Source organism: Xiphophorus couchianus, chromosome 23 (assembly GCF_001444195.1).
Source record: "Xiphophorus couchianus chromosome 23, X_couchianus-1.0, whole genome shotgun sequence".
Taxonomy (NCBI): Eukaryota; Metazoa; Chordata; class Actinopteri; order Cyprinodontiformes; family Poeciliidae; genus Xiphophorus; species Xiphophorus couchianus.
Window position 1 is genome coordinate 24,364,743 of NC_040250.1, and position 25,779 is coordinate 24,390,521.

At 42.3% G+C, this 25,779-nt stretch overlaps 2 protein-coding genes across 2 annotated transcripts; both read right to left on the minus strand.

Annotated features, from left to right (window-relative positions):
* Nucleotides 1-6,264: 6,264 nt before the first annotated feature.
* On the minus strand, nucleotides 6,265-13,781 carry LOC114139741 (transmembrane protein 182-like). The gene is made up of 5 exons (XM_028009832.1): nucleotides 13,451-13,781; nucleotides 10,581-10,704; nucleotides 10,326-10,424; nucleotides 8,365-8,502; nucleotides 6,265-8,086 (listed from the first exon to the last, which is right to left on the minus strand). The coding sequence occupies exons 1-5, from the start codon at nucleotides 13,619-13,621 to the stop codon at nucleotides 7,866-7,868; spliced, it is 753 nt and encodes a 250-aa protein (XP_027865633.1). The 5' UTR covers nucleotides 13,622-13,781; the 3' UTR covers nucleotides 6,265-7,865.
* Nucleotides 13,782-14,492: 711 nt separating this feature from the next.
* LOC114139742 (sodium/hydrogen exchanger 2-like) lies at nucleotides 14,493-24,720 on the minus strand. The gene is made up of 13 exons (XM_028009833.1): nucleotides 23,753-24,720; nucleotides 22,248-22,470; nucleotides 21,839-22,079; nucleotides 21,516-21,766; nucleotides 20,216-20,433; nucleotides 19,946-20,142; nucleotides 19,769-19,858; nucleotides 18,182-18,252; nucleotides 17,891-18,025; nucleotides 17,268-17,364; nucleotides 17,061-17,180; nucleotides 16,507-16,570; nucleotides 14,493-14,752 (listed from the first exon to the last, which is right to left on the minus strand). Exons 1-13 carry the CDS (start codon nucleotides 23,988-23,990, stop codon nucleotides 14,565-14,567), a joined length of 2,133 nt encoding a protein of 710 aa, XP_027865634.1. The 5' UTR covers nucleotides 23,991-24,720; the 3' UTR covers nucleotides 14,493-14,564.
* Between the last annotated feature and the right edge of the window lie 1,059 nt (nucleotides 24,721-25,779).

Below are 25,779 nucleotides of genomic sequence, written 5' to 3' on the forward strand. Positions count from 1 at the left end.
ACCATGCACACACACACACTCACACCTAGGGAGAATTTAGAGAGACCAATTAACCTGATAGTCATGTTTTTGGACTGTGGGAGAAAGCTGGAGTACCCAGAGAGACCCCACAAGGAGAACATGCAAACTCCATGCAGAAAGACCCCGGCCAGGAATCGAACCCAGGACCTTCTTGCTGCAAGGCAGCAGTGCTACCAACTGCGCCACTGTGCAGCCTGGATTGCCAAACTCTTTTTGGAAATCCAAGCCAGAGAAAAACTATATAAACTTTTCAATAGTTTTACTTTAAAACAGGCATGGTCTGTTACTAATGTCTTTGTTAGCTATTTAAGCTAACCAGTACGATAGCCTATTTCTATTACACTCTTTAATGATGGTTAAAACAACACAGAGCTCATGGTGAGAAAATACACTGCCTGGCCAAAAAAAAGTCGCCACCAAAAAATGGTCACACTCTCTAATATTTTGTTGGACCGCCTTTAGCTTTGATTGCAGCCCGCATTCGCTGTGGCATTGTTTCAATAAGCTTCTGCAGTGTCACAAGATTTATTTCCATCCAGTGTTGCATTAATCTTTCACCAAGATCTTGTATTGATGATGGGAGAGTCTGACCACTGCGCTAAGCCTTCTCCAGCACATCCCAAAGATTCTCAGTGGGGTTAAGGTCTGGACTCTGTGGTGGCCAATCCATGTGTGAAAAAGATGTCTCATGCTCCCTGAACCACTCTTTCACAATGTGAGCCCGATGAATCCTGGCATTGTCATCTTGGAATATGCCCGTTCCATTTGGGAAGACAAAATCCATTGATGGAATAACCTGGTCATTCAGTATATTCAGGTAGTCAGCTGACCTCATTCTTTGGGCACACAATGTTGCTGAACCTAGACCTGACCAACTGCAGCAACCCCAGATCATAGCACTGCCCCCACAGGCTTGTACAGTAGGCACTAGGCATGATGGGTGCATCACTTCACCTGCCTCTCTTCTTACCCTGATGCGCCCATCACTCTGGAACAGGGTAAATCTGGACTCATCAGACCACATGACCCTCTTCCATTCCTCCACAGTCCAATCTTTATGCTCCCTAGCAAAGTGAAGCCTTTTTTTCTGGTTAGCCTTACTGATTAGAGGTTTTCTTACGGCTACACAGCTGTTCAATCCCAACCCCTTGCGTTCCCTTCGCATTGTGCGTGTGGAAATGCTTTTGCGTTCACAATTAAACATACTCCTGAGTTCTGCTGTTGTTTTTCTTCGATTTGATTTGACCAAACGTTTAAGTAATCGCCGATCACGATCATTCAGGATTTTTTTCCGACCACATTTCTTCCTGGAAGACGATGGTTCCCCACCATCCTTCCAGTTTTTAATGATGCGTTGGACAGTTCTTAACCCAATTCTAGTAGTTTCTGCAATCTCCTTAGATGTTTTCTCTGCTTGATGCATGCCAATGATTTGACCCTTCTTAAACAGACTAACGTCTTTTCCACGACCACAGGATGTGTCTTTTGCCATGGTTGTTTAAGAAATGAGGAGTTACTCATTGCATCAGCTGGGGTTAAATAACTTGTTGCCAGCTGACAGATAATCGCCTATGCAGTACTTATCCAATAGGAGGCTTGTACCTATTTGCTTAGTTAAATCCAGGTGGCGACTTTTTTTTTGGCCAGGCAGTGTAAAATGTATAGTTTCTATTTTAGTTTCACAGCTGCACCTCAGGTTTCTCTTTTGTGATTCTTTAAGGCTGGAGTGAATTTCTCCGTTTTCCTCTCTCTGACTGGTCGCGTTCAGCTTTCGCTCACACGTGTCGATTCTTTCTCCCGCACTTTTTCGATCGCAGATTATAATTAAGAAATAATTTTGGCAGCCATGGAGGTGTGAAAGATCCGCATCTAAATGTTAATTTCTCTCACAACGTGCGTGAACCTGCGCAGATGTTAACGCCGGCTCCGCGTTGGCTTCTTTTTTGTTTGTGCACCTCGGTGTTTTCCCGGCTCACATGTGTTCTCACCCTCGGCTCTGTTAGCAGCCCGCCGGATCTGTCAACTTGGGGAAAATTTCCATTTTGCAGCCAACTCTGCAGCCTTTTGATGGGTACGTCTTGCCTACTTTTATCTCTCGGTGCGTCTGCAAACTAATTAATATTTTTTCCTCTCCTTCTCGCTTGCTCTCCTTCAGGCAAATATTTGTTTCCTCAGAAGTGAGCGTGGGCAAACCTTCCTCACAGCTCCATATGCTGCCAGCTGCCAATCAAGTGGCCCAGAACCCTGAAACTAATCGCACAGCCCCCTCCCTCTCTGCTCTGCCTCTCCTCTTCCTGTCGTTCAGCAGGAATAAGGGAGAGTGTGTGTGTGTTTGTGTGTGTGTGTTTGCATATGAATCAGTAAAGCAGAAATAACGACGGATGAGTCAAAGTTAAAGGAATATGTTCTGTCAGTTCGCTCCAAACTGTCTGTGTGTCGATTTTACCTAATAATTGTATTATTTGTATTAATACTAATATCAAAGGAACTGAATTGATTTGAATATATTTGGAAGCTTCATCAGTGTTTTTGTCTGTAGTATGTTTCTAATTGTCTTTTGCACAGTCGGTCAATGTTTTATACCAACATTTATAAGACAAATAAAGACATATTGCTAAAGTATTCACTCCCCCGTTAACTCTTTCCACCAAAAACGTACAGTATGTGTGTTTTATGTGTTTTTCACCAGCTAAATCAACACAAAGTAGAGCTCTTTTATTTTTGTGACGTTGAAGGAAATCGTTTTGAAAATGTATGCGAACAAAAATCTGAATAGTGTGGTGTGCCTTTTTTTATTCAGCCCTTCCGAATCAAGACTTTGCAGAATCCCGTTTATGCAGGGATCGCAGACGCACGTCTTTATGTCTCCACTGACTAGAACCTGGAAAGAAAAAAAAATCTTAATCTCAGTCAGGGTTCACGAAGAACATCTGTAAAAAAAACAACAACATAAAAAACAAAAAACTTTGCAAGTTTTGTCACAGACCTAGAGCAGTTAGATGTATATCTGAACTGTTTCATTGTAGCTCTGGCTGTGTGGTTCTGGTCGTTGTCCTGCCAGGAGACACACCTTCGACCCGGTCTCGTGTGGATTTGTTATGATTTGCATTTGAGACATAGAAGTTAGATTTTTGTCCTGTCTGACCTGCAGGGCTTCTGGCAAACTGCAAACAGAACTTCTTATGTTTATTTTTCTGGCTATTTCTCTAAATAATAATCTCGTTATCAGCTTGTTTTCAGATGACGGCTCGAACGAAGCTCTGTGTTCAAAGCCTGTTTTATAACCTTATTCTGCTTTAAACTTCTCCACTTCTTTCTCCCTCACCGGTCTGCTGCTTGTTCGCTAACGTTATTTAACAAACGGTGGAGGTCTTTCGTAGTTGGGTTACTTATGAACACAACAAGCTGATTTTCAAAGGGGTGGCCAGGCCAGGATGGCAAAAATGTAATAACTAAGAAGAAACAACAACAAATATCTGAAAATAAATTGTCTTAATCTATATTAACAAATTTTTTTAATTTTATTTTGGATTTTAGAAAGTTATTTATTGAGTCTTATGACTCTGTCTTGATTGAAGAAATTGACTCTAGCCCTCTGATGAGCTAAACATGATTCTCTGGGAGGAGCATTGTGGTTGAGGAGAGGGCCGTGGCCCCCCCAGTCCCCCCACTTGCAGTTGTCCCTGCTGTTCTGGATTGTATTTGCATCAGAATTAAAATGGATCTTTTCTTCCAGATTTTTCCCTTCCTAAGTACCAGTATAGACTAACTTGTGCTGGTGCATTGGCTAAAATCTCAATAAAACACACTGAGGTTAGTCGTAATTTCTCATTTGAACGCTGGTGTTTAGATTATTGCTTCAATTGTTGGAACATTTCACTTCTTTTTATCTCCTCTATTTTCAGTAGAATGTGTTGCTGTATGTGAAGAATAAAAAAAAAATCTTCTCCAAAGACAGATGATATGACACGATGTCCTTCTCTAGTAAGTTCGCTGTTTTATCAGTCGTTGCCGTGTTGTAAAGGCTGCAACCACTTCCACACACACACACACACACACACACACACACACACACATGGTCCTCAGTGTCTCCCTCCTGCTATCAGCATCATGAGCGTGTAAGTGATCCTGTCTTTGTGAGGTTAATTGAAGGCAGGAGCGCTGACTGTCTCAGACATAATCTGTCTGCGTGAACTGTGTGGGTTTGCCAGAGTGTGTGTGTGTGTGTGAAAGGAAGGAATGTGTTCAATGTGACTACACTGGTTCTTTATATATCTATATATATATACAGTATATGTGTGTGTACAATAATGCAAGAAGAAACCCACACAGCGACTCTTCTTTATCCCTCCACCTGCTCCTTCTCCACCTCAACTATAACCCCCAACTGAGATTAGCTCTCTCTCTCTCTGTCTGTCTTTCTGTGTGTGTGTGTGTGTTTGGTAAGAAGGGTGGGTGTGTTCCTGGGGATTTGGGGTTTACAAAAGAAACAAAAAAAAGCAAGAGTGATGCCATAAGGCTTGCTTTTCTCCCATATCAGCTCTTATCAGGGCAGTCATTTTTGACAGGAGAAAAGGCTTTTATCTGCAAGAAACTGTGTCCGTCTGGCCTCAGCACGCAAACACACACACTCACACACTCACACACGGGGTCTGACAGACTGGAACTCAAACACACGCACACACACAGAGCAGGTAATCGGCTCACTAGTGGAGTTAGGGGGTCGGAGAATGAGAAGAAAGTCCTCTCGCCGAGTGTGTCCCCCCCTTTGACTGGATTAGAGCCCACCAGTATTCAGTCCAGGTGCTCCGGAGGGCCACAGGGCCCACGCAGGGTTAACTTTCCCTGCACAGTGAGTCCACATCCTGCGGCTTTGCTGTCTGACAGAAACGCAGAGGAGGGAACTTCAAACCCCAACCTGAAGGAAAAAGCATTAAAACACAAGCTACTTATATAGACATAATTTTTTTTTAAATAAAACAATTGGTTTTTTAATGTTTGTTTTTAATGTTAATCAGACAGGTGGACAAAGTGCCCTTATGATTTTTTTTTTTTTAATTCTGTAATGTGCAGCCTTTTTTTTTTTAATGCCCCCACCTGTAAAACGTCTGTTCACGCCACTGCGTTACCATAATTGCTCCCACTTCAGACGCAGGATCCCGTTTTCCTCAAAACGAAGGGAGTTTTACGTGTTTCTGCCGCTCAGGACGACAGAGGTGAGAGTTCATCGGCCGTGACTAGTTTTAAAAGCCACAGTGAGCGAACAGAAAACCGTCTCGCTCCGTGATCTCTTCCTCCTCCCGTTCCGCGGGTTCACCTCACCGAGCAAAGCCATGCAGAGAGCGGGAGCGCCCTCTACTGGCTGGTCAGGGGCAGTGAATGAACAGATGCCTGTTTGTGGCGTAATTTTAGATCATTTCAACAGAAAATATCTGTTGTGATCGTTCCTTGAAAACCATTTTTATTCCCGAAGCAAAATGGACCTCTGGTTTTGTGAAAGCTGTAGAGATAAATGCTAAAAGCCTCAAATAAGTAGTAAATAAACAAATAAATATGGCATGCAGATTATTCATACCCTCTGCATTTTTAGGCGTTTTGATGTTTTAATTTTACCAACATGCTTCTTCTGACTGGAAAAACACTGTTAATATTTTAGCGTGACCGTTAATCTGATAGAAAATCTGTGCAGGAAGTTGAACATTAGGGTGTTGGAAGGAGGCCAGCACCCTAATGTTGCCATGAAGACGTTTGAGCTTAGTATCATAATAAAGTCTGTTGGTTGCTTTTGTACAAACACCAAGAGGAAGGATTGTATTGTCGACATTTTGCCGCCTTGAAATTATTTTTACTGTAGCACTGTAAATATGTCTTTTAAAAAGCAGCTGGCATTTTGCCTCACCTCTGCTTTGATCTGGATTATCGTTCGTTCCCAGTGTCTCATAGACGTGCAGAGCAAACAGGAACCACTGCTGACGATCTACCACGTAATATTAAATCCAGTTTTTGACAGTCCCAGTGAGTGTTTTCCCTGGGATTTCTCTTCCTTCATTTGTTTTCCGTCTGTCTTGCTGTCACTCTGCATCCTCAGATCAGTGCTTGGTGAGTTTTCTTGCAGCTGAAATGTTTTCTGAATCAAACGTAGCTCAGCTGCCAAGCAGGTTTTCTGTAACACCCTCTTTTCTGTCTGTAAAGTCGGATGCCATCAATTTGTCGTAGACAAAAAAAGCACCTTGAACGATGATGTTGAGGTCAAAGATTGATTTTATTGACAAAAAAATAGGCTTAAAACATAAATAAACGTTACCCAGTTTATAAGGAGAAAGCTAACCAAGAAGATCAAAGGAGCCAAGAAAAACGCATCTAAGTAAAAGAGCTCTACGCCAGGGTGCCGAAGCCCAGTCCCTGAGGTCTACCATCATCTGCATATCTGCATAATGCAAACATGGCAGCAGTTTAAAAGGTTTTTGCTTTTAAAATTATGTTTGCATGAATCACTGTGACTCTATTGAGATTGGAGACGAGAAACACCCCGAGGTTTTCACCCCTTAGCTCGAGCCTTTCAGGAAACCGAACTGTATGTGTATTAAATAAAACACCAAGAGAGTTTTCCACTGCAGGTAGGAAACTAACTGCTTGTCAACCCATCCACACTTTGAAAATCCCGAACTGTCCCTTTAAGAACAAGATTTCACTACATTTGTGACAACAAAGACTTCCTGATAACTCGAGCGACTAAAACGTAAGCTGCATTTTCCTTCATTGTTTTCTGTTTTGTTACTCTGACAGAAAAAAAAATATGAACAAGAAAACACACAAAAAAATGAAAATAATTACAAAACAGATGATATCGCACCACATATAACATTTCTACTGAGATTTAACTTATACACATTTATTACAAATTAAGTGACTTCCGGATGAAAGTCGTTATAGTGGATTTAGTTGAGGAGCAACACAGACTGACACTTAAAACATTAACAAATATAGAACCGTATATATCATCTCCTTTCCACTACCTGAGAAACGTTGACCCCAGAATCACCTTCTTCAAAATAAACAGAACTGGTTTGTGTCGCTATGATTTTAACAATATTTATAACTGTTTCCAGAGATCATAACATTTAATATGGAGCCAACCAGCTGTGCTGCATTTGTGCAGCAAAAATTTCATTTGTGACATTTTAAATCTTTAAAAGATTTCAAAACAAAAGGTTTCCGGAGGTCACCAGAAATCAACCTGCTCTAAACACACACACACCCACACACACACACATTAAAAACGTGATTCAATCAATCAGTGTCGTTGCTTTTATCCTGTTTTGCAATCCGTTTTAAACTTGTGCGCATGTTGTCATTTGCTTTACTTTGGTGTAACCAGGTTGTTGTGTGCTGCAGATTTCTGCCCAGGTCTCTGTTGAAAGTGAGATTTGGATCTCAGTGGTTTTACCCGGTTAAATAAAGCAAATAAAAATAAATTAGCAAACAAAACTGATAAAATTCATTGTGCTATATTTCTAAACAAATGTTGCAGTACAGCTGACTGACACCAAATTGTCTTGATTCTGTAAACGTGGGGGACTCGTTGACCTTTGATGACCTCTCTGGAAACACTGAATAATAAATGACAAAATGTTTAACGCCAATTTCATTTCATTTGAAGAAGGTAAAAGGTCCGAAACACTTGCAGCTAAATCAAAAAGTAGTTCCCAAATCCCAAATGACATACATCGAAGTTTGTGGCTGTGATGTGGGGAAAAAGTGAAAAAGTGTGAAAACGTTTGCATGGCACAGCATGTTCCACGATAAAATGTGTCCGTTCTCGTCTCTCCGGCCGGCCGCTCGGCTCATCTGCCGGCGCGCAGCGTGCGGCCCGCCAGCAGGAAGAGCAGCCCGGACAGGACCTCCAGGGGAACGCCGGCGGCGGCCGCCATGAAGGAGAGGCCGTAGTGTACGGAGACCTCGGCGTCCGGACACTCTCCCCTCGCCTCCTGCAGGACGTAGCTGCTCACGTCCACCGCCTCCATCCAGAGCACGAAGAGCAGCAGCAAGAGCAGGAGCAGGCCGGCTGCAGAGAGCGGGAGGAGGAGACAGAGAGAAACAGAAACGGAGACAATCGTCGCCGTCAGCGACTGCGCAGGAACGCGCAGCGGTGTTTGCCGCCTGCTGTTGTCATGGAGACGACAAAAGCAGAGAGACATCTGCTGCTCTTGGTGTTTGGGCATGTTTCTTTTCTCTTTTTTTTTTATGTCACGTGACTCAAATGAACAGCTGACCGCAGGCGAAGCCTTAATGCGTCGAACACGTCGGACACATGCGCACGCGTCACGGCTGCCTGTGTTTTACCCGCAGTGATGAGGAGCGCCCCGCCCAGCCGGTACAGTTTGCTGCTGATGAAGGGAACGCCGCAGACCAGCAGCAGGCCTCCGGTCAGAGCGGAGAGCAGCCCGACTACGATCAGGACGGTCCAGAACCCTCGGAACACTGCGGGGAACACAAACGCAAGGACTTTAAAAACCAGCTTCCTCTCTTAAAGATTCACTCTGCGTTTGTCTCGCGTTAGATTATCAAACAGACTCCAGATTTGGATTTAATTTGTAAAAAAAGAGAGAAAAAGTTATTTGGGCTGAAACGATTAATCGGATTAATCTGCACGAATCGATTCTTGAAATAATCACCGGCCTCAAATTTTGTTAAAGTTCTGAAAGAAGTAAGCGCCTTTTGCAATCCAATTATTAGTTGGCTAATCAAATAATAATAATCCAATAGATCAGCTCTACCTTGTATTGATTTTAAGTCAAGCAGAAATGGCTGAGCTTTTCACATGTGGATGTTAAAAGTGTTTTTATTTTTTAGGTGCAGATGTATCCTTTGCTACAAATGATCAAGCATTCACAAAAGGAATGCCAAGTTATTGCATGTTAAGTAATTTAACATTATTGGTTTATGTGCATCTTTTAATGTATTTATAAAATAGGATCATCTGGTATATCAAAACATCTTGAGAATGTGCCAGTTTTGATCAGATTAATTACAAAATATCAGATAAATCATCAAAAGTAATTGATAGAATAATCACTTACTAGAAACAATCGTTAGTTGCAGCCCTAAAAGCTAACCTGCTTCTATTGCTGAAAAATCATGAAGTGTGAGAAAGTTCTCTCTTTTCTTTTTGTTCAATTGCACTTGCCACACCCAGACAGCTATTGATACAATTTAAAAATATTTTTAAAATGACTAGACACATTTAATAAATCCTATCAGGGAGAGTTGTTGCCAAAATGTGGAAATGTTCAACAAACTTGTGTAGTTAAAGTTTGACGTTAGTAATTACTTCAAATTAATTTATTGCACTGCAACCCTGTTTAGGTGTCCATGCTTTATGTTTTATTATTCTGTACATCTGTATGGTGAACTTATTGTCAGTAAATTGGTTTTTATAGAGTTAAGAATAAATCATACATTTTCTATAATTTGCTTGTACTGGTGGGGTTTGTAATCGAAAGAAGAAATAAAAACTGTGGCTGGTGAAATGTCTGAGTGGAAATAAAACTTTTCTCTACCAGCCTGGTAGAGAAAAGTTTGTGCCAAATCATCCTACATCCTGGAGGTAGGATGATTTGAAGAATGATTCAGAAGAAGTACACACCTTCAAGGGATAAGATAAGATAAGATAAGATAAGATAAGGTTTTTATGACCAGAGTGGAGAACAAACAGGAGAGTTCTTTTTAACAGAACTTTGACTTTTGTATTGTTGCAAAAACCATTGTTTTTCAGTGAATATTTATAGGAAGATATAAGTGAAGGGGGAGAGAAATATAAAAATAAAAGACATAGAATTTTATAATTGCACACAAGGTGTCAGAATGGCACATTAGGAATGTCTGCATGGACTTTTGTCAACCAATACCTTTCTAAAATTTATTAGCATCATTTTTTGGGGGGATGTAACTTGGTACAGTAAATGTCCAGAGTCTGTACTGTGGATTGCAAGAGGTTCTGGATTGCAACTGCATACGTTCACGGATAATCCACATCACAAAATGTATCCTATTAGAATATTTTTATTAATTTTTTATTTTACATTTTGCGCTACATATGTATTTGCTCTGACTCGATAATATAGATTTTTTTTTTTAGACCTCTCCAGAGTATTCTCCAGAGTTTTAGCTTTATTTTGACGCCAGAACCGTTCAAATACATCCTCTAGGTCCTGATATACTTCGAATTCAAATATCCAAGAAAAAATGTCTAGGGAATAAAGGACTAAGTTTGGGGTCCAGTTATGTTTTTATTTTCTTGTTACCTGCAGTAGCATCATAAACTGTCCCAGGAACGTCTCCGAGTGTGACTGGCAGCGGGAAGAGGTAACCACGGAAACACACCTTAGCCCCCGGCGGGTTTGCTGCAGTTTGAACAGGCGAAGCAAATGGCAAAGAGTCAACAAGTTTCTCTTCACTCGGCTGTCGTGGGGGCATGTCATCGCAACCCCCAATTTAAAAAAGAAAAAAAAAACAAAGTTCAATATATTTTAGTGGAAAAACGGTCAATCTCAACATACTGATGAATGTGGCCAGGAGCGCCGGCGTCGAGGGCTCCACTAGAAACACACAGCGCCTGAAAAACCCCTCGTGGTGCAGAGTGACCCACGAAGGAGCAACAGCGGCGGCTTCACGTGGCTGGATCTGAGAGAGAAACGGGGACAGACATCACAGAAGCAGACACTTAAATGTATTTCTTTGTTTTTTCTTTGGTCAACTTTTGTCAATCAGACGTCTAGGAGAGCAGCTCCGCGTCGCTCTGTGTCTCGCGGCATCAAACCTGGTCCTGATTACGGCCTGCTGCTCTGAGGCGTCCTGGAGGAAACTCATAAAGGAGAGAAAACTCTCCACTCGCTTGACGGGAGCGTGGCTGGTGGTGCTGCGTAACACAACAACTTTAATCATCGTCCTTTACTGAAAATGAAAGACTTTGTCGCCGTGGTGAGTTCACGGGGGGATTAGCTTTCATAAATATGTCCGTCTCAATGAGCTTTGTGGATTTTCTTTTCTTTCTTTTTTCCCCACATGTGCTGCATGGAAGAATAAACTGGAAGATTAAAGGAGTACTTTCATGGTTTTTACTAAGGAGATCCGTTGATTTGATAGTTCTGGTTCCTCTAAAGCCATGAAATCAGCTGTGGATTGGCTTTTGATTTTTGTAAAGTGTGATCTGCTGCGCGGAGAGAAGAACGGCATCGCATTTAAATTGAATTCCTCGAGGGATTCGTAACTGCCTTCAGTTTCTCCGGCAATAACATATCAGTCGATGTCGATTATTCTGACGATTAATCGATTGCGCTGGTCAACAGCCAAAAACACTGTCTGCGGTTTTTCAGCTGTTTTGGGGTCATTTTGACGAGATAAATCAAAAATCACATTGGTTTTTGCTCAATCACTTCAACTTTCTGAACTATGGAGCAACATGACCGTCAAAATGCGTCACTTGTTCTCACATATGAGTCGGTTTTTCCTGAGAATCTGGATCAATGACAGAAGAGCAGGAAGAGAGATTCAATCCGGACTGAAGAGCAACAGAGACGTAATGTTCAATTTTCTTATCAGTGTTTATTATTCAATTTACAAAAAATTCAAATTTGTGGCATTTAATTAATACACTCTGTTAGAAAAAAAAAAGTTTTCTCCTAAAACCTCTGTTGGATGAGAAATATCAACAGAAACGACGTGATAACGTCATAAAAATACCATCATTTTAGTCAGAAGATCGGCTTCCTATAAATCAAATTGGAATAAAAATCGGACCTGATTGAGACAAATGGATGTCATTTTTGGATTCAGCTGTGCAAAAATAATCCTAATTCAGTTGAAAAACCACAGACAACGTCCCAAAAAGATGTTTGCTGTAACCCAGCGTTAACCTGATAAAAAAGAAATCGGCACATTTTTTTATTGAAGTTTTTAAAAAATATATTTTTGCTAGATGCAAATAAACAACTCAATTCCTTTTTAAACACACACAAAACAATTTTATTGCGTAAAATGCAATAACGTAGCATGTTGTAGCAAAGATGCATCTGCAGCTAAAAAAATACGTCTAACATGGACGTGTGAAAAGCCCAGCTGTTTCTGCTCGACCTAATCAATACAGTGTAGGGATAATATGTTATACTTTGAGTTAACTTATTAATAACTGGACAGCAAAAGCTGCTTAAGAACTGATTTGATTTTTATCTGAAATCAAAGGAGTCATTTGAGGAGTTCTGTGTGGAACCACTTAAAATAAAGATGTTCTTTTTTCTTCGTCTTCAATGCAAAATGTTTGTATGTTTTAAACAGTTTTGGCTTCATTGCTGCACTTTTCTCACTGAGTGTTTTTGGCCTTCCAGCAAATTGCATGCTTCAGCGTCTGAATACTTGAGGTGATGATTAATCGATTACTAAATTGGTTGACAATTATTTCAATAATCGATTCAACACAATTAATCTGGTTAATCATTTCAACTGTAATATAAATATATAATTGACACCGTGACTCCTCTGCCCTTCAGACAGATGAGTATTCATGCCGTCTGTTTTCACAAACAACATTTTATGCTACAACCACAAAACTTCAGTGTATATATATATATATATATATATATATATATATATACAGTACAGACCAAACGTTTGGACACACAGTTGTGTCCAAACTTTTGGTCTGTACTGTATATATATATATTTTCCCTTTGCAAAGAGCCTGCTAACATGAGATTCGAAGTTTCTCAGTTGGACTTTGTCTTAAGCCATGGCAACCCAGCCCATTGTAGTTCCTGCTACATTTTTAATGTCGGGCCTCAGTTTCAAGTATTTTCCAGCCTCTAACATGTTTCATGTCTCTCACATCACTGCGCTGTTCTTCCCTTCCTCCCGTTGACACGATCAGCTTCCCGATGCTGCCGCTGCAGGGACCATAACTTCAGGGCGATGCGGAGCGTCAGTTTTACCAGAGTTTTGAGAGTGCAGGGGCCTGAAGTGTTTGCCATACCTTCCAGATTTTATTTATCAAAAATTTAAAAAATGTGTTGCTGTTCTTTGTTCACTTTGTAGTCATAGTAATGCACAACACTGAGTTGTTCTATCCCATAAAAATTGCAACTCAATCTCCAAACGTTTGTTTTTTCAGACACGTCGAGACGACTCAACACCACCTGTTGTGGGGATTGGAGTCCTGCGCCTCCATATTTATGGACGCGCAGCGCTACATAGCATCGCTGTGTCTTTAAATATCCTGACAGACGTGTCTAGCGCGCCACTGTTTACAAAACATCTGACTAGCTTCCATAGTAGTCTTTTTGTGGTCGTCATGTAATCCATCGCCATGAAAGCGGGCCGTGTCGTTCTTTTGTGACAGAGATCTTGGACTAGGCGTGGCAGAAAGAAGGTGGCCTACCTTTGTCCTGTTAGCGTCTTTGCCCCATGTTGGGTGGGGTTTGGTGGGCTCATCTGAGTTACAATCTTCTACGGCTACCAGCCAGTAGTCTGTACTGAAGGCCACGAGGAAACACAGGGCACCCACCACCCCAAAAGTTCCCCCGGCCAAAGCTGCAGCTCCTATTTTCATGTTCCTAAACCTTCTTTGTCCCTTGTCCCGGAGCCTGAGGTCCTCAGGTCCTCATCAGCGTCCACCTAAACTAAATCCTCTGTCCCGGCCCCTAAGAAGTCCTGTCAGGCTGTTCCAGCGAGAGGAGGGTGAATGGGAGGGAGGGGGAGACACGAGTTATTTTGGGACGTAGTAATGTATGTCCTCGTCAGATTACCAGCGAGTGTGCGAAGAGAAGGGTCTGTGGGAGAGGGGAATGTGGACAGAGTGTTAGTGTTTATGACGAAGAGGCGTTGGAAATAAATGAGACTGAAGGTGGGAATGAGCCTGAAAGCTCCACCTGATGCCGTCAAGTATGAGTAGAGCTTTATTGTTTGCTTGCGACACTCAAGAACATACAACCATTTCCTTCATTTCAAGAGCTTTGTGTGGACTGTGTCCATAAACTGTTCACAGCAGCTTTACGTAGCAGCTACCGCTACGACCGACTCTTTATTAACGCTCCTTCTTCTTCCTCAGTAGCTGCGTTTCCATCGACCACATCATTTTGCAATTGGACATTTAAAAAATAAATGTGCTTATTGGAAACCTGCCAATTTGGGGGGAGGGGAGATCATTTTTCAATAAAAAAGTTGGTAGGTTTTCATGTGTATTGAAAATAGCGTATTTCGCAAAACAGCAATGGGAAGATTATTTTTGCATCTCAGGAATCATGAGCAACAACCGGACGTTACAACTAGTGGAAAAGACGAAGGAGAAGGCGACAGGAAGTGGTTGTGGGATCATGTGGAGGCATGTTTTTTAACGACTTATTGCATGAACAAACGCATTCACCTGTGATTTTCATTGGCTTTCTGGTTTAATGGAAGCACATTCTTATTTAACGTGTGTTTTGTTTTGTTGTTTTCGGACAACGGCCAAGTTCTGCGTATATTTGTGATGGAAACGCAGCCACTCTCTCCCTTTATTGATGCGTCTCCCTTTCCAGAACAAAGCTGAGTTGTTTCTTTGTTGCTCTCTCTACCGGCGCCCGGTGCAGCGGAGATTGCTGCTCCTCCGCAGCAGGTTCGGGATCCGATGGCTGAGTCGGATTCAGAGCAGCCGGGTCTACAGAGTCGGGGGGGTCGGACCGTCTCGGGCTTGCTGAGCACACTGCAAGACGGAGAGAAATCACAGTTATTTTTCACAAGGACAGTTGAGCAGACATTGGGACAGCTGGAGGAGTTTCAACTAATCCAGACTGGATCAAAATTGAATCAACATTTGTTACGTTTTCAGCAGGTGCGGTTCTCTTTCACACTTAACCATGTCAAATGATTCAAACCCTTCAAAAAGCCCGTTTTCCTTCACCCTGCCATCATCTAATGTTTTGTTTTAACAAATCCACGCTGTCTTTTCAAGACCCTGAAATCAGTATCGTATGACTCAGAGCAAATTTCCGTGCTCATCTCAGTCGCCTGATAAAAATAAAAATGTCCTAAATAATCCAGCACAAGTTAGTCTAGTCCAGGTGTTTTAGATTTCCATACCAGATTCTGAACTTATGAAATGCCAGCTGGATGATTTAAATCCACTTTGCCACAGAGTATCTCAGTCTTTGTCTCTCTGGACCTTAGCACGTCTCTCCCAAGGCGTCCGGCTTGTTGATGTGGACCACTGTTCACTTCAGCAGAGCTGGAAGGTGTCGATTCTGGAGCATGAAATTCTTTCTAGGTCAGCTCTCTTCCAGTCCGTGTCGGTGTTGAATTTGCCTCGCTGCGGACCAGAGGTCGCGCTGACGGAATATTTTCCGTATTTGACCGTTTATTTTTTTTAAACGGCGGGAAAATTTGAAGCCCGTCGGTCATTTTGACAGGTTATAATTAACACCCTTGACTGGTGCGCATGGGATAGACTTTACGCAAAGAGTTCATCGCAGAGGCAACTAAAATCAATCAATAAAAAAAAAAATCCTTTTTGAAAATCATCTCATGGACACTGAACTAAATGTGTCTTTCTGACCAGCAGCTGACAGCCTGTTTAAGAATTATGGACCGGACGCTTTGGAGCGTCGGGTTCACCAGCGCATTCCAAATCTTTGGTAGAAATGGCGCGTTTAATTCCAGTCTCCATTACATATAGACCAGAGAAAACGAAAGAGAATGCAACATTGAGCTAATCCATTTATAGTCTAAACAGAGGAGCCGGAAGTTTTTCTTGAGGAAATAAATGACGATGCAGAAGTTAATTAGACCGTAACATGCGCAGTGTGCTGCACATGTTGACGATTTGGGTAGGTCACATGTTTTACGTGACCTACGCATCGGACCGTCCGATGAGTGAATATATGACGAGTTGGGAGTGAGAATGGATACAAATAATACATGACCGATTGTTTTAAATACTGTCGGTCAAAATGACGGAGGACAAAAAAAGTCTAGTCTGCTGCGGACATAGTGGCTGGTCTTCCAGAAGCTCTCAGGTTACAAGCTTCAACCTTGGTGATTCATTGATATTTCCTGGTCTTTCTGAGCAATTAGCTGTTGAGTAAAGATCATTTGATTAAAACTTCCCAAGCTTACAAGAAGCTTTCTGAATGGCTTTAACAAAGCCTCCCAGGACTGATGAAAACCTGACCAGTTCCAAAAAACTAGCCAACTTGAATGAACTAAGTGGAGTGGTCAAATATTCAGCCAGATTTATGAAAAAGAAAAAAAAAAGTTAGTTAAAGGCTACAAAAAATATGTACTTTAGCTGAAACTCATAATTATATGTTTATTTATAATCACTCTGAAGAAAACCCACATTGTGTAACAATCTGCTGGCGTCCTGTGCAACATTTCAGATAGAAATAGAAGAAGGATCAACACTTTCTGACGCATTAAGCATCTTTTTGTGACCGTTACGTTGTCAGCGTTCTTCCTTACCTGTGTGAGATCTGCTGAGTCGTGCTCTCCCTCTGTAAGACTTGGAGAACTCTCCTTGCGCCCGCTGACATTGGAAATAACAGAGAAAGGAAGTAAAGATGTAGCTTACATCCCCGGAACCAGAACCAAACGTGCAGAAGCAGCATTCAGCTGGAAAGCACCAGAAATCTGGACTAAACTTCCAGAAAACATCTGAAACACAGAATTCCTTTAAATAAAGACTAAAACCTTTTTAAGATTTGCTCTTGAGCCATAATAAATGGATTATTGACCAACATATTCGACGTGCATTGATGATTTTGATGATGGCATTTGTCAAAACGTAATGTTAGTTACTTGCTGAAATGGGCTGTACACATAGACGGGACTGATTGATCTTCAAATTCTCCTAATTTCTAAATAAATTGCCACCACAAATTCTTTTGAACTAAATCAGCTTGCATTGACGGTCTAATTGAATCGTGTTTAAATTTCATTTCTGCACATAAACAGATATATAAAGCACTCTGAAACTGAAATAGCTTCTCTCTGGATGTGTGTTTTTTCCCGGTTACCTGTGGGCAGAGCGCGCTTCTGCTACAGGTGTGTCTCTCTGGAAGGCTCTGATGTCTGTGCAGGGCCGTCTTCGCTGAGCCATCTTGGTGCAAGGTGTGTCTACTGTAGGCTGGAGTCTGCTGCGGTCAGATTTCACATACTGTCACGTTTATTCCCTCCAGTGGCTGGACGCAGGGAGGAACCTCAGAGGAGGGTTTGTAATCTACCTTCTTGTTAAAGTTTTGCAGGTTTCTGGACAGAATACGCCTGATGCTGTCCATTTCCTCCGGCAAGAGGGGACGGCCGCCAGGGCGGGGGTCCACTCTGAAAGGAAAGGTGTGAACGTTCATAAAGTGTTTTCTCCATCCATCCATTCATTCATCCATTGTCTAACACCCAGGAGGGTTGCTGGTGCCTATCTCCAGCTAACGTTTCGGGCGACAGGCGGGGTTCACCCTGGACGGGTCGCCAGTCTGTCGCAGAAAGTGTTTTCTTTCAGGCATGATTGAGGTTTTATGTGAGAATGTGGATGTTTGGTTTCTATTAGATAATAACACCAACGATGGCCACGAATACCGTAGTAATTGTAAATTTGCCTCACGTGGGTAAAATTTAAACCTGTTCAATAAGATACTTAAAAACCAGAAAAGTTGTATGTTAAACGTTCAGATGTTGGCAGTTCAAATGTGTCCTTAAGGTCCACAGTGTCAGACCGGGTCAGTTTAAAGAAAAGGCTCGGATCAGTTTGGTTTTTTTTCTAAATCTTGGTTTACACCAGAAATCCTTAGTAGATCAACTTTCTGAACTCCCGTAGGAATATTGGGTGGGTTCTGCGGTTCTGTCCTCTTACGGTGGCGGTGCCTCCTCGCCCCCCTGCTGCTCCCTCCTCTCCAGCTCCTGGTAGACTCTCAGGATGCTGGAGCGAGCCTGGTGATGCTCGCCGATAAGGAAACGTCGAAGGTACCTCTTGTTGAACTGCTCAAACCTCACACAAACACAAACCACAGATGGAAAAAGTTCCACGTTATGAATTATTTGCTGCCACCACCTAGTGGCTGTTTTGCGTCACATGATCAGAAAAAACACCAACTTTCCAGAATAAAAAAAGGGGGGGGGGGGGGGGGGGATGAGATAAACTAACCAGTCTCTCCAGTAATGTTGCCCCCAGTAGCCAACCACATCTTCTATTCCTGAGAGCAGATGGTCTAAGACCTAAAAGCAGATGTTATATCTTCATTTCCATACATCACACTTATTATTAAAATCTGCCTTTGCTCAACCTTTCACACAGTTGTCTTAACATGGGACTAAACATGCTTTCCTTGTCAGTTGACATGCAATTTGGTTGGTTTAATGAACTTCATTTGAATTATATTGTACTTCTTCAAAACAAAGGCAATCTTAAAGTACCTTTTAGGACAAAAAAAAACCTAATTTTATATTATATCTATGTCTAAGGGTGCCAAATCAATTTCACAGAAACACTGACTATGCAGAAATCCTTCCTCTTGGCTGAGCAATATGGGATAGAATGAACGACTCCTTTTTACCAGGAACAAATATCTAGCAAAATCTGTCTCAGAGGATAGAGTAGAGACACACAAAACACAAACGGGTTGATTAGTACTTTCTGTTAAAGGATAGGTACTGTCATGCAGTTACTGATAGCAACCGCTACAAGAGGAAAAATAGCTAAACAAGAAGCTCTGAGTAGTAAAATCTATGAGATGAAAATCAGAGAACATGTACTGTAGATGGTGGCAACTATAGTCTCATTAAGCTTATGTAGGAGAAAGTCAGGGTTAAACACAAAAGGACAGGGCCAAGTATGTCGTCAAACAGAACATGAAGCAGTTGTGGCTTCCATGAAAAGAGAAAAGTAAAAGAAATGAAGTTATTGGCAGCAAAAAGTACAGATGATCCATAATTTTAGAGTAGTAGGAAATAGTAGCACAATAATAAAAAGGGCTCAGTGTGTCCTGCATCCCAAATATATGGCAACATAACCACAATGATAGCTCGGGGTGAACGTCTCTAACTGTGAGCATTATCAAAAAGTGAAGCTTTTAGCTTCGTCTTGAAAGTAAACCGGGTTAGGGTTGTCAGACCCCAAGGCCCCTCATCCAAACCCTCAAAGAACTGCTACCTGTTAAAGGCAAAGAAAGGGCATTATCCAGAAACACAGTCAGATGACCCATGGTAACTCTGGAAGAGCCACAGAGATCTATAGCTCCAGTGGGACAATCTGTTGACAGGGCTGCTATCACTCATATGTTAAACAAATATCCTCGTTATGGAAGAAAAGCATTGATAAGAAGCCAAAATTGAAGTTTTTGGCAGACGTGTAAAATACTAATTGTGGTAGAAACTTATCACTGCATCACAACCCTGAACAAAATGTTCCACGATAAAACAAGGAGATGGCAGCATCATGCTGTGAGGATGCCTTACGTCAGCTGATACAGGAAACTGATCAGAACTGATGTGAAGGTGGAAGAAGCCAAGTAAGGGACAGTACTGAAAGGAAACCTGTTAAAGATTTGAGTTAAGGAGGAGGTTCTCCTCCGGTTGTTGCAATAACCTTTGACAGCCAGAGCTGCAGTGGAGTGGATTAGGTCAAAGTACATTCATGTGTTGTGCATCTGAGAATCTGTGTAAGGTGTGAAAATGGCTATCTGCAGATGGAAACTGCAGCTAAGCAGCTGAGCTAGATGTTATGAAGTCTCACCCTGCTGTGGATCTCCTCGCTGACAGTAGGCAGAGCTCTCTTCTTCCTCTTCACGTCCAGCAGCTCCACCAGAGGCTTGATGGTCATCCCCTAATAACCAAGCAGGGTGGGTAAAAATCTAAAATCACCCCTTCTGTTGATTGAGCTGTTGTGGTGCACACTACATTTATTCCTCACCTGCACAAAGACGGTAAAGAGAATGACCACGATGGTGGTTGTGATGAAGAGCCTCTTCTTTGGGAAGTCATCAATGAGGAAGACCAGAGAAAAGCAGATTGCTCCTCTGAGGCCACCGTAGGCGATGATGAACTGGTCTCTAAAGGTCACGGCGTTCCTCCGAAGCTTGTTCACCACAGCGGTGAGCAAGAGAACGCCTTACACATAGGGATGATGTTTGAGCAAGAGACGTTCTTTAAAGTCTGAAGTCATTTTGTACGTAAGAAATACCTGTGGCCCTCCAGACGAGGCAGAGCAGCAGGGTGGAACAGACAAAGGGCCAGCTCCACATGTGTATGTCTTGTATGGTGGACACACCGAGGAAGACAAAGATCAAGGTCTCACTCACGCTACTCCACATCTTCAGGAAGTATTGGATGTTGGTGTTGCTGCGCTCTGACACGTTAGCCTCCACGTACTGTTTCATGGTCACAGCACAGGTCACAATGCTGCAGGATTGGGGAAAAACAATACTGATTAATGAAGTTAATAAGGTAGGTTCAGGAGCAGGACCAAACCTCCACCAACCCTCTGATCACTCGTCTATAACTCAATTCACTTGGCACTCCACAGCCATAATGCTCTTTCAACACCCACCCTCACTCACCCTACCTGAGTGAGTGAGGGCCCCCTCATTACCCGCTCATACCTCTATCTTTTTATCCCTTCCTCCATCTTTCATCCCTTCCTCCATCCTTCATCCCTTCCTTCATTTTTCATCCCTTCCTCTATCCTTCATCCCTTCCTCTATCCTTCATCCCATCCTCCATCCTTCAGCCCTTGCTCTGTCCTTCATCCCTTCCTCCATCCTTCAGCCCTTGCTCTATCCTTCATCCCTTCCTCCATCTTTCATCCCTTCCTCCATCCTTCATCCCTTCCTTCATTTTTCATCCCTTCCTCTATCCTTCATCCCTTCCTCTATCCTTCATCCCTTCCTCTATCCTTCATCCCATCCTCCATCCTTCAGCCCTTGCTCTATCCTTCATCCCTTCCTCCATCTTTCATCCCTTCCTCCATCCTTCATCCCTTCCTCTATCCTTCATCCCTTCCTCTATCCTTCATCCCTTCCTCCATCCTTCATCCCTTCCTCTATACTTCATCCTTTCCTCCATCCTTCATCCCTTCCTCTATCCTTCAGCCCTTGCTCTATCCTTCATCCATTGATCCATCACCTCATCCCTTGCTCCATGCCTTCATCCCTTCTTTCATCACCTTGTCCCTTGCCTTCAACTTCATCCCGTCCTGCAGATTGCCTCCTAACCTGTCTCTGTTTCAAGTTCCATCTTGAGGGTCCTTAACAGGCTCAGGAGAGAATAGTTTCTGAAGACTGTGCCCCACACTGAGTCTCCATTCATGTCTCCCTACAGGTGACTCATCACTCATCCAATTCATTCAACCCATCCATCCCTTCCTTCAGCCAACGTCCCGTCTTTAAAAAAAAGAATCCTTAAATTCGCATCATGGTGTGGTCCTTGCTAGTGCATTACAGTAGCCTTTATAAAGGGTTGGGATGACGGACATCAATACTCACGCCATGATTCCTGAGAAGTGAAGCATTTCTGAAGTCAGGTAGGACAGGTAGGAATACAGGAAGACAAAGAGGGGAGCGATGACCTGGGCTCTGGAGGTGAACCGTGAGGTGAGAGCTGCCACCAAGCCAAAGAACAGTCCCACAAAGAAGCCTCCCAAACCCACCACTATCAGCCTCAAACCTCCCACCAGTACATCCAATCCAGTCACCGAAGGCAGCCGCAGAAAGGACTCAAAGAGCTTGTAGAGCACCTAAGAGATGGAGAAGTGCACTTCAGTAGGTTCTTCATGTAGAAAAAAACCATGTCTGCAAACACCACTGACCACTGTGACAGCGTCGTTGAGCAGCGACTCTCCAAACACCAAGATGTGCAGCTGTTCATTGACGTGCATCTCTTGGAAGACGGAAAGCACGGCCACGGGATCAACGGCAGCGATCAACGAGCCAAACAGCAGGCAGTGGAGCAGAGAGATGTCTCCCAGAGAGTCTGGAACCAGCAGGCAAACGCCGTACAGAGACAGGCCAATGCCCAGCACGTTCCATAGGGTTCCCAGCACCGCATACCTGCAGGTGGAGCAACAGGAAGGTCTTCTTCTCTCCTGTTCGTGGCTTTTGCAACTTCGCAAGTTGCATCTTGGGTAACATATTAACAATTTTATTCAAATTTAATCACAAGCAGATTTGTTTTAGTTTTCTTTTGTTAAAAGAAAACTAAGCAGCCGAGGTACGAACCAGAGGATGGTACCAAGGTTTTCAAAGAACAGCCTCCCAGGCAGGAAGTAACCTGCATCTAGAACGATGGGCGGGAGCAGGAAGAGGAAGAACGCGTCGGCACTCAGAGTAGGGGGAGCAGAGTGGCGGACCCCGTAGACCACCCCTCCCACAAGCAGGCCCACCATGATGAGGACGCAACTTTCTGGGACAACAGCTGGGACTCGACCGGACCAGTGGAAACCTGAGAGGATGACACCAAGAGGGGGAAACTCAAATGGGGTCAGCAGATTACTCTGACTTTCTATATTACCAAATAAGAATAAAACTGTTTCAAAATATGAAGTTTAAAAAGTTTGATTTACTCAGAGAATTTGTTAAACCACATTTTGACTGATTTGGGCTATCAAGTCACCATGTCTTATGTGACAGGTTTTTGTACTAAAAGGTTGGGATAAACTGACTTAAGTTAATTCTAGTTATCAACTCAGTTTATTATTCAAATTAATTAACTTTTTTTTTTCTATCTAGGGAAACCAGGGGACACAGTCAGAAAAAAGAAGGAAGGTCAGCGATAGTCTGGTAAGTCTACTCCACCAGATTATCGCGAAGGAGAATAATTTGGGACTTTTATCAGTCAACAAAAAAATGATCCAAAAATCAACAGAAAGTCTGCCTCTAAATGGCTGAAAGTAACAAAGAAACCACCTAAATGAATGTTTTTGAGTGGACTAGTTAAATAAGATTGTGACCTGAAACAGGCTTTTCTTGCTCAAAAACCAATCAATATGTTCGGGAGGTAATTTAAAATTTTTCATTTCAGATGCGGTGGGTTTGGATAGCTTTCTCCTTCTTATTTGTACTTCGGTAATTTCCATCTGGCATTAAAATTTTGATGTAACATTTAGGGGATAAAAAACATGCTTTCTCAGCAGTCTGTGCTATAGGTCTATAGATTCTGCATTTGGCTACATCTACAGCCTTCCACCGTAAACACTGGACTGCTCCTTTTCTCATTTATCTGAAACCTGGAGAGATGCTTCCCTGATTTTACTGTAGTCCTTGACAAATGTTATGAAATTTTAACAGAATTTCAGTAATTTGGCTGATTTGGCCAAATTGCTGACATTTTTCAGTTATACAATGTTCTGATGATTAATCAATAAATCAATCAAGTTTATTTGTTTAGCACATTTCAGCAACAAGGCAGTTCAAAGTCCTTTAAAGGCACTCTTGATCTAATGCCCAATATTTACGAAGATAATGTTAAATTGTTGTTTCTATGTGTGTTTTAAATGTTTTGTTGTTTAACTAGGATCAGTTGGAGTGTATATACAGATGAATTGAAACGATTGGAGATGACATTTGTTGTGAATTGGCACTTTACACCAAATCTGCCATCTTATGGACATTTGATAGTATTCCTGACATTTCACATTTCTCGCCCTGAATTTGAGCAAGGTTTTCTCTTCCTCCCCCCCACCGTTTTCAACATTCTGTCAGAGAAACGCTGCTGTCGGCCTTACCCAGCTTGGCCAGTGAGGCCAGCATTATCCACAACACAATCTCAAAGGGAGCCTGCACGTGGTGGTAGTCCAAGCTGAACACCCTCAGAGCACCGGGCAGATCCACAGATGGGCCGACGCGGCCGGCGTCAAAGCCCGCCGACGGGGGCCCGTCGTGAGGCTCCTCCGGGAGGGTCAGGGCCAAACAGGCCCAGAGACGCTGGGAGAGCAGCAGAGGGAGAGGCCAAAGCGCAGCCATCCTGCAGCCATGCTGGGACAACAGGAGAGAGGCAGAGAATAGGACGGGGGTCAGAGGGACGGAGGGCGGGCCAGCAGCTCGTGTACTTTCACCAAAACTGTTGAAGCCACGCAGACGCTAATGTGCACAGGAATCCCTGAGCTGGCAGCGACGTTCGGTCCAACGGCTCAGAGAGCAGGTGCTGCTGCTGCTGTCTGCAAACGCTCTCTGTTTTGTTTGTGTCCCATCAGCGCAGTTTGAAATGTGTCCTCTGCAGTCAAGGCCTGTTGATTAGCAGTTACATGATGATGATTCTGAAATGGTTCAGAGAACAGCGACGTTCTCTCCCAAAGGAAGCCAAAAACCCAAACACTGGAGTTTCCTCAAACAGGGATGGTGACGTCTTATGTAGAAAGAATTATTTGATTTGATTTTATTATTTTAATTTTAAACATGTTCTACCCAGCAGTCTGAATTTTTGTGTCAAGGTGCTGAGACCCAACAAGTGAAGAATTACGATTTTTGTCGTGATACTCCACTTGATATTTATTTATTTTTTGAAAAGGAACATTTATTTAAATGCTGGACAGTGAGATGGAATGTTGCATATTTTTTAGCTGTAATTTACAAAAAGTGGTGCATAATTGTGGAGCGGAGAGACGAGCATTCGGGGCTTTTATTTACAATGAACATAAAATGCTAGCACAGTATTTTGTGGTATTTATTGGGATAACAATGAAAGTGCTATAAGAAAGTATTTATAACTTCTTTTCTGTCTTTTCTAAGCCACTGTGTGACTACAACAGCATATCACAGCACCCATAGCCCCCCAGAAACACAAATAATAATCAATATTTCAAGATGTTTTCTCCAGTTTCTTCTCCAGTTATATAGAAAAGCCTGATTCCTTTCACTAAACTGGGCACCGTTACTGCATTTAATCCTAATTTTGAATTTAATCACATTTAACGACATACACAGTATAGTAAAAGTAACTATGCTGACACTACAGACACCTTCAGGTGTTTTCAAACATCATGAATTGAATTTGTTGTCGTGTTAAATCCGGATTCTTATCATGATTGCGAAATAATTTCCCTGCTGGGATGAATAAAGTAATTCTATTCTATTCTATGATGAGACAAGAAGGATTATCAACACCATAAATGCCTACACCTGGTTTCTCCCATCACTACAGCAATACACATGCTCAAATAAAGAAGAAAATAAATCTTTCGGTTTAATTTTATCTGTAGATACTTTATCGCTATTCAGTTGACATATTGTTTTCTAGATATTTTTCTATTGGGGTTTATTTTGATACTCTGCTGCTGTAATTTCCCCCAAGGGCTCTTCTATTCTATTCTATTCTATTCTAGTCTAGTCTATTCTATTCTATATAATTAACTTATAAATATTTTTTCTCACTTGTTTTATGACTTAAACACCCAATACATTACACTACAGTTTGTGATATAAATCACCAAAATGTGCAAAAGTGCGAAGACCTTGAATACCTTCAAGTCTGTGGATGACAGGTAGCTAAATTACTTTAAAAACTAGTTTCACTTGTTTGTAGATTATTTCTAATTAGTTAGCTTTCTTTCTAGGCGTGGTTACATGGTTCCGTTGTTGGAATGATGGAGAAACGAAGGGAATATTGACGACTGAATTGTCTTTGATTTGGTGTAGCTACTTGAAAACATCCCTGCGAGCACAATTATATGAAAACGGCAACCAAGTGAGTTTACACTAAATTGAAACTGGTTCCTCGTGTTCTCACTGTTCTTTAAAACTAGTTGTACTCTTG

Coding starts and splice junctions, on each gene's coding strand:
- LOC114139741 (XM_028009832.1), bottom strand. CDS start 13,621: ATGAAAATAGGAGCTGCAGCTTTGGCCGGGGGAACTTTTGGGGTGGTG. Junction 10,705..13,450: donor AAGACGCTAACAGGACAAAG/GTAGGCCACCTT, acceptor TTTCTCTCTCAG/ATCCAGCCACGTGAAGCCGC. Junction 10,425..10,580: donor GCTCCTGGCCACATTCATCA/GTATGTTGAGAT, acceptor TTCAAACTGCAG/CAAACCCGCCGGGGGCTAAG.
- LOC114139742 (XM_028009833.1), bottom strand. CDS start 23,990: ATGGCTGCGCTTTGGCCTCTCCCTCTGCTGCTCTCCCAGCGTCTCTGG. Junction 19,859..19,945: donor TCTTTACCGTCTTTGTGCAG/GTGAGGAATAAA, acceptor CTTGGTTATTAG/GGGATGACCATCAAGCCTCT. Junction 17,365..17,890: donor GGCGAGGAGGCACCGCCACC/GTAAGAGGACAG, acceptor CTTTCCTTTCAG/AGTGGACCCCCGCCCTGGCG.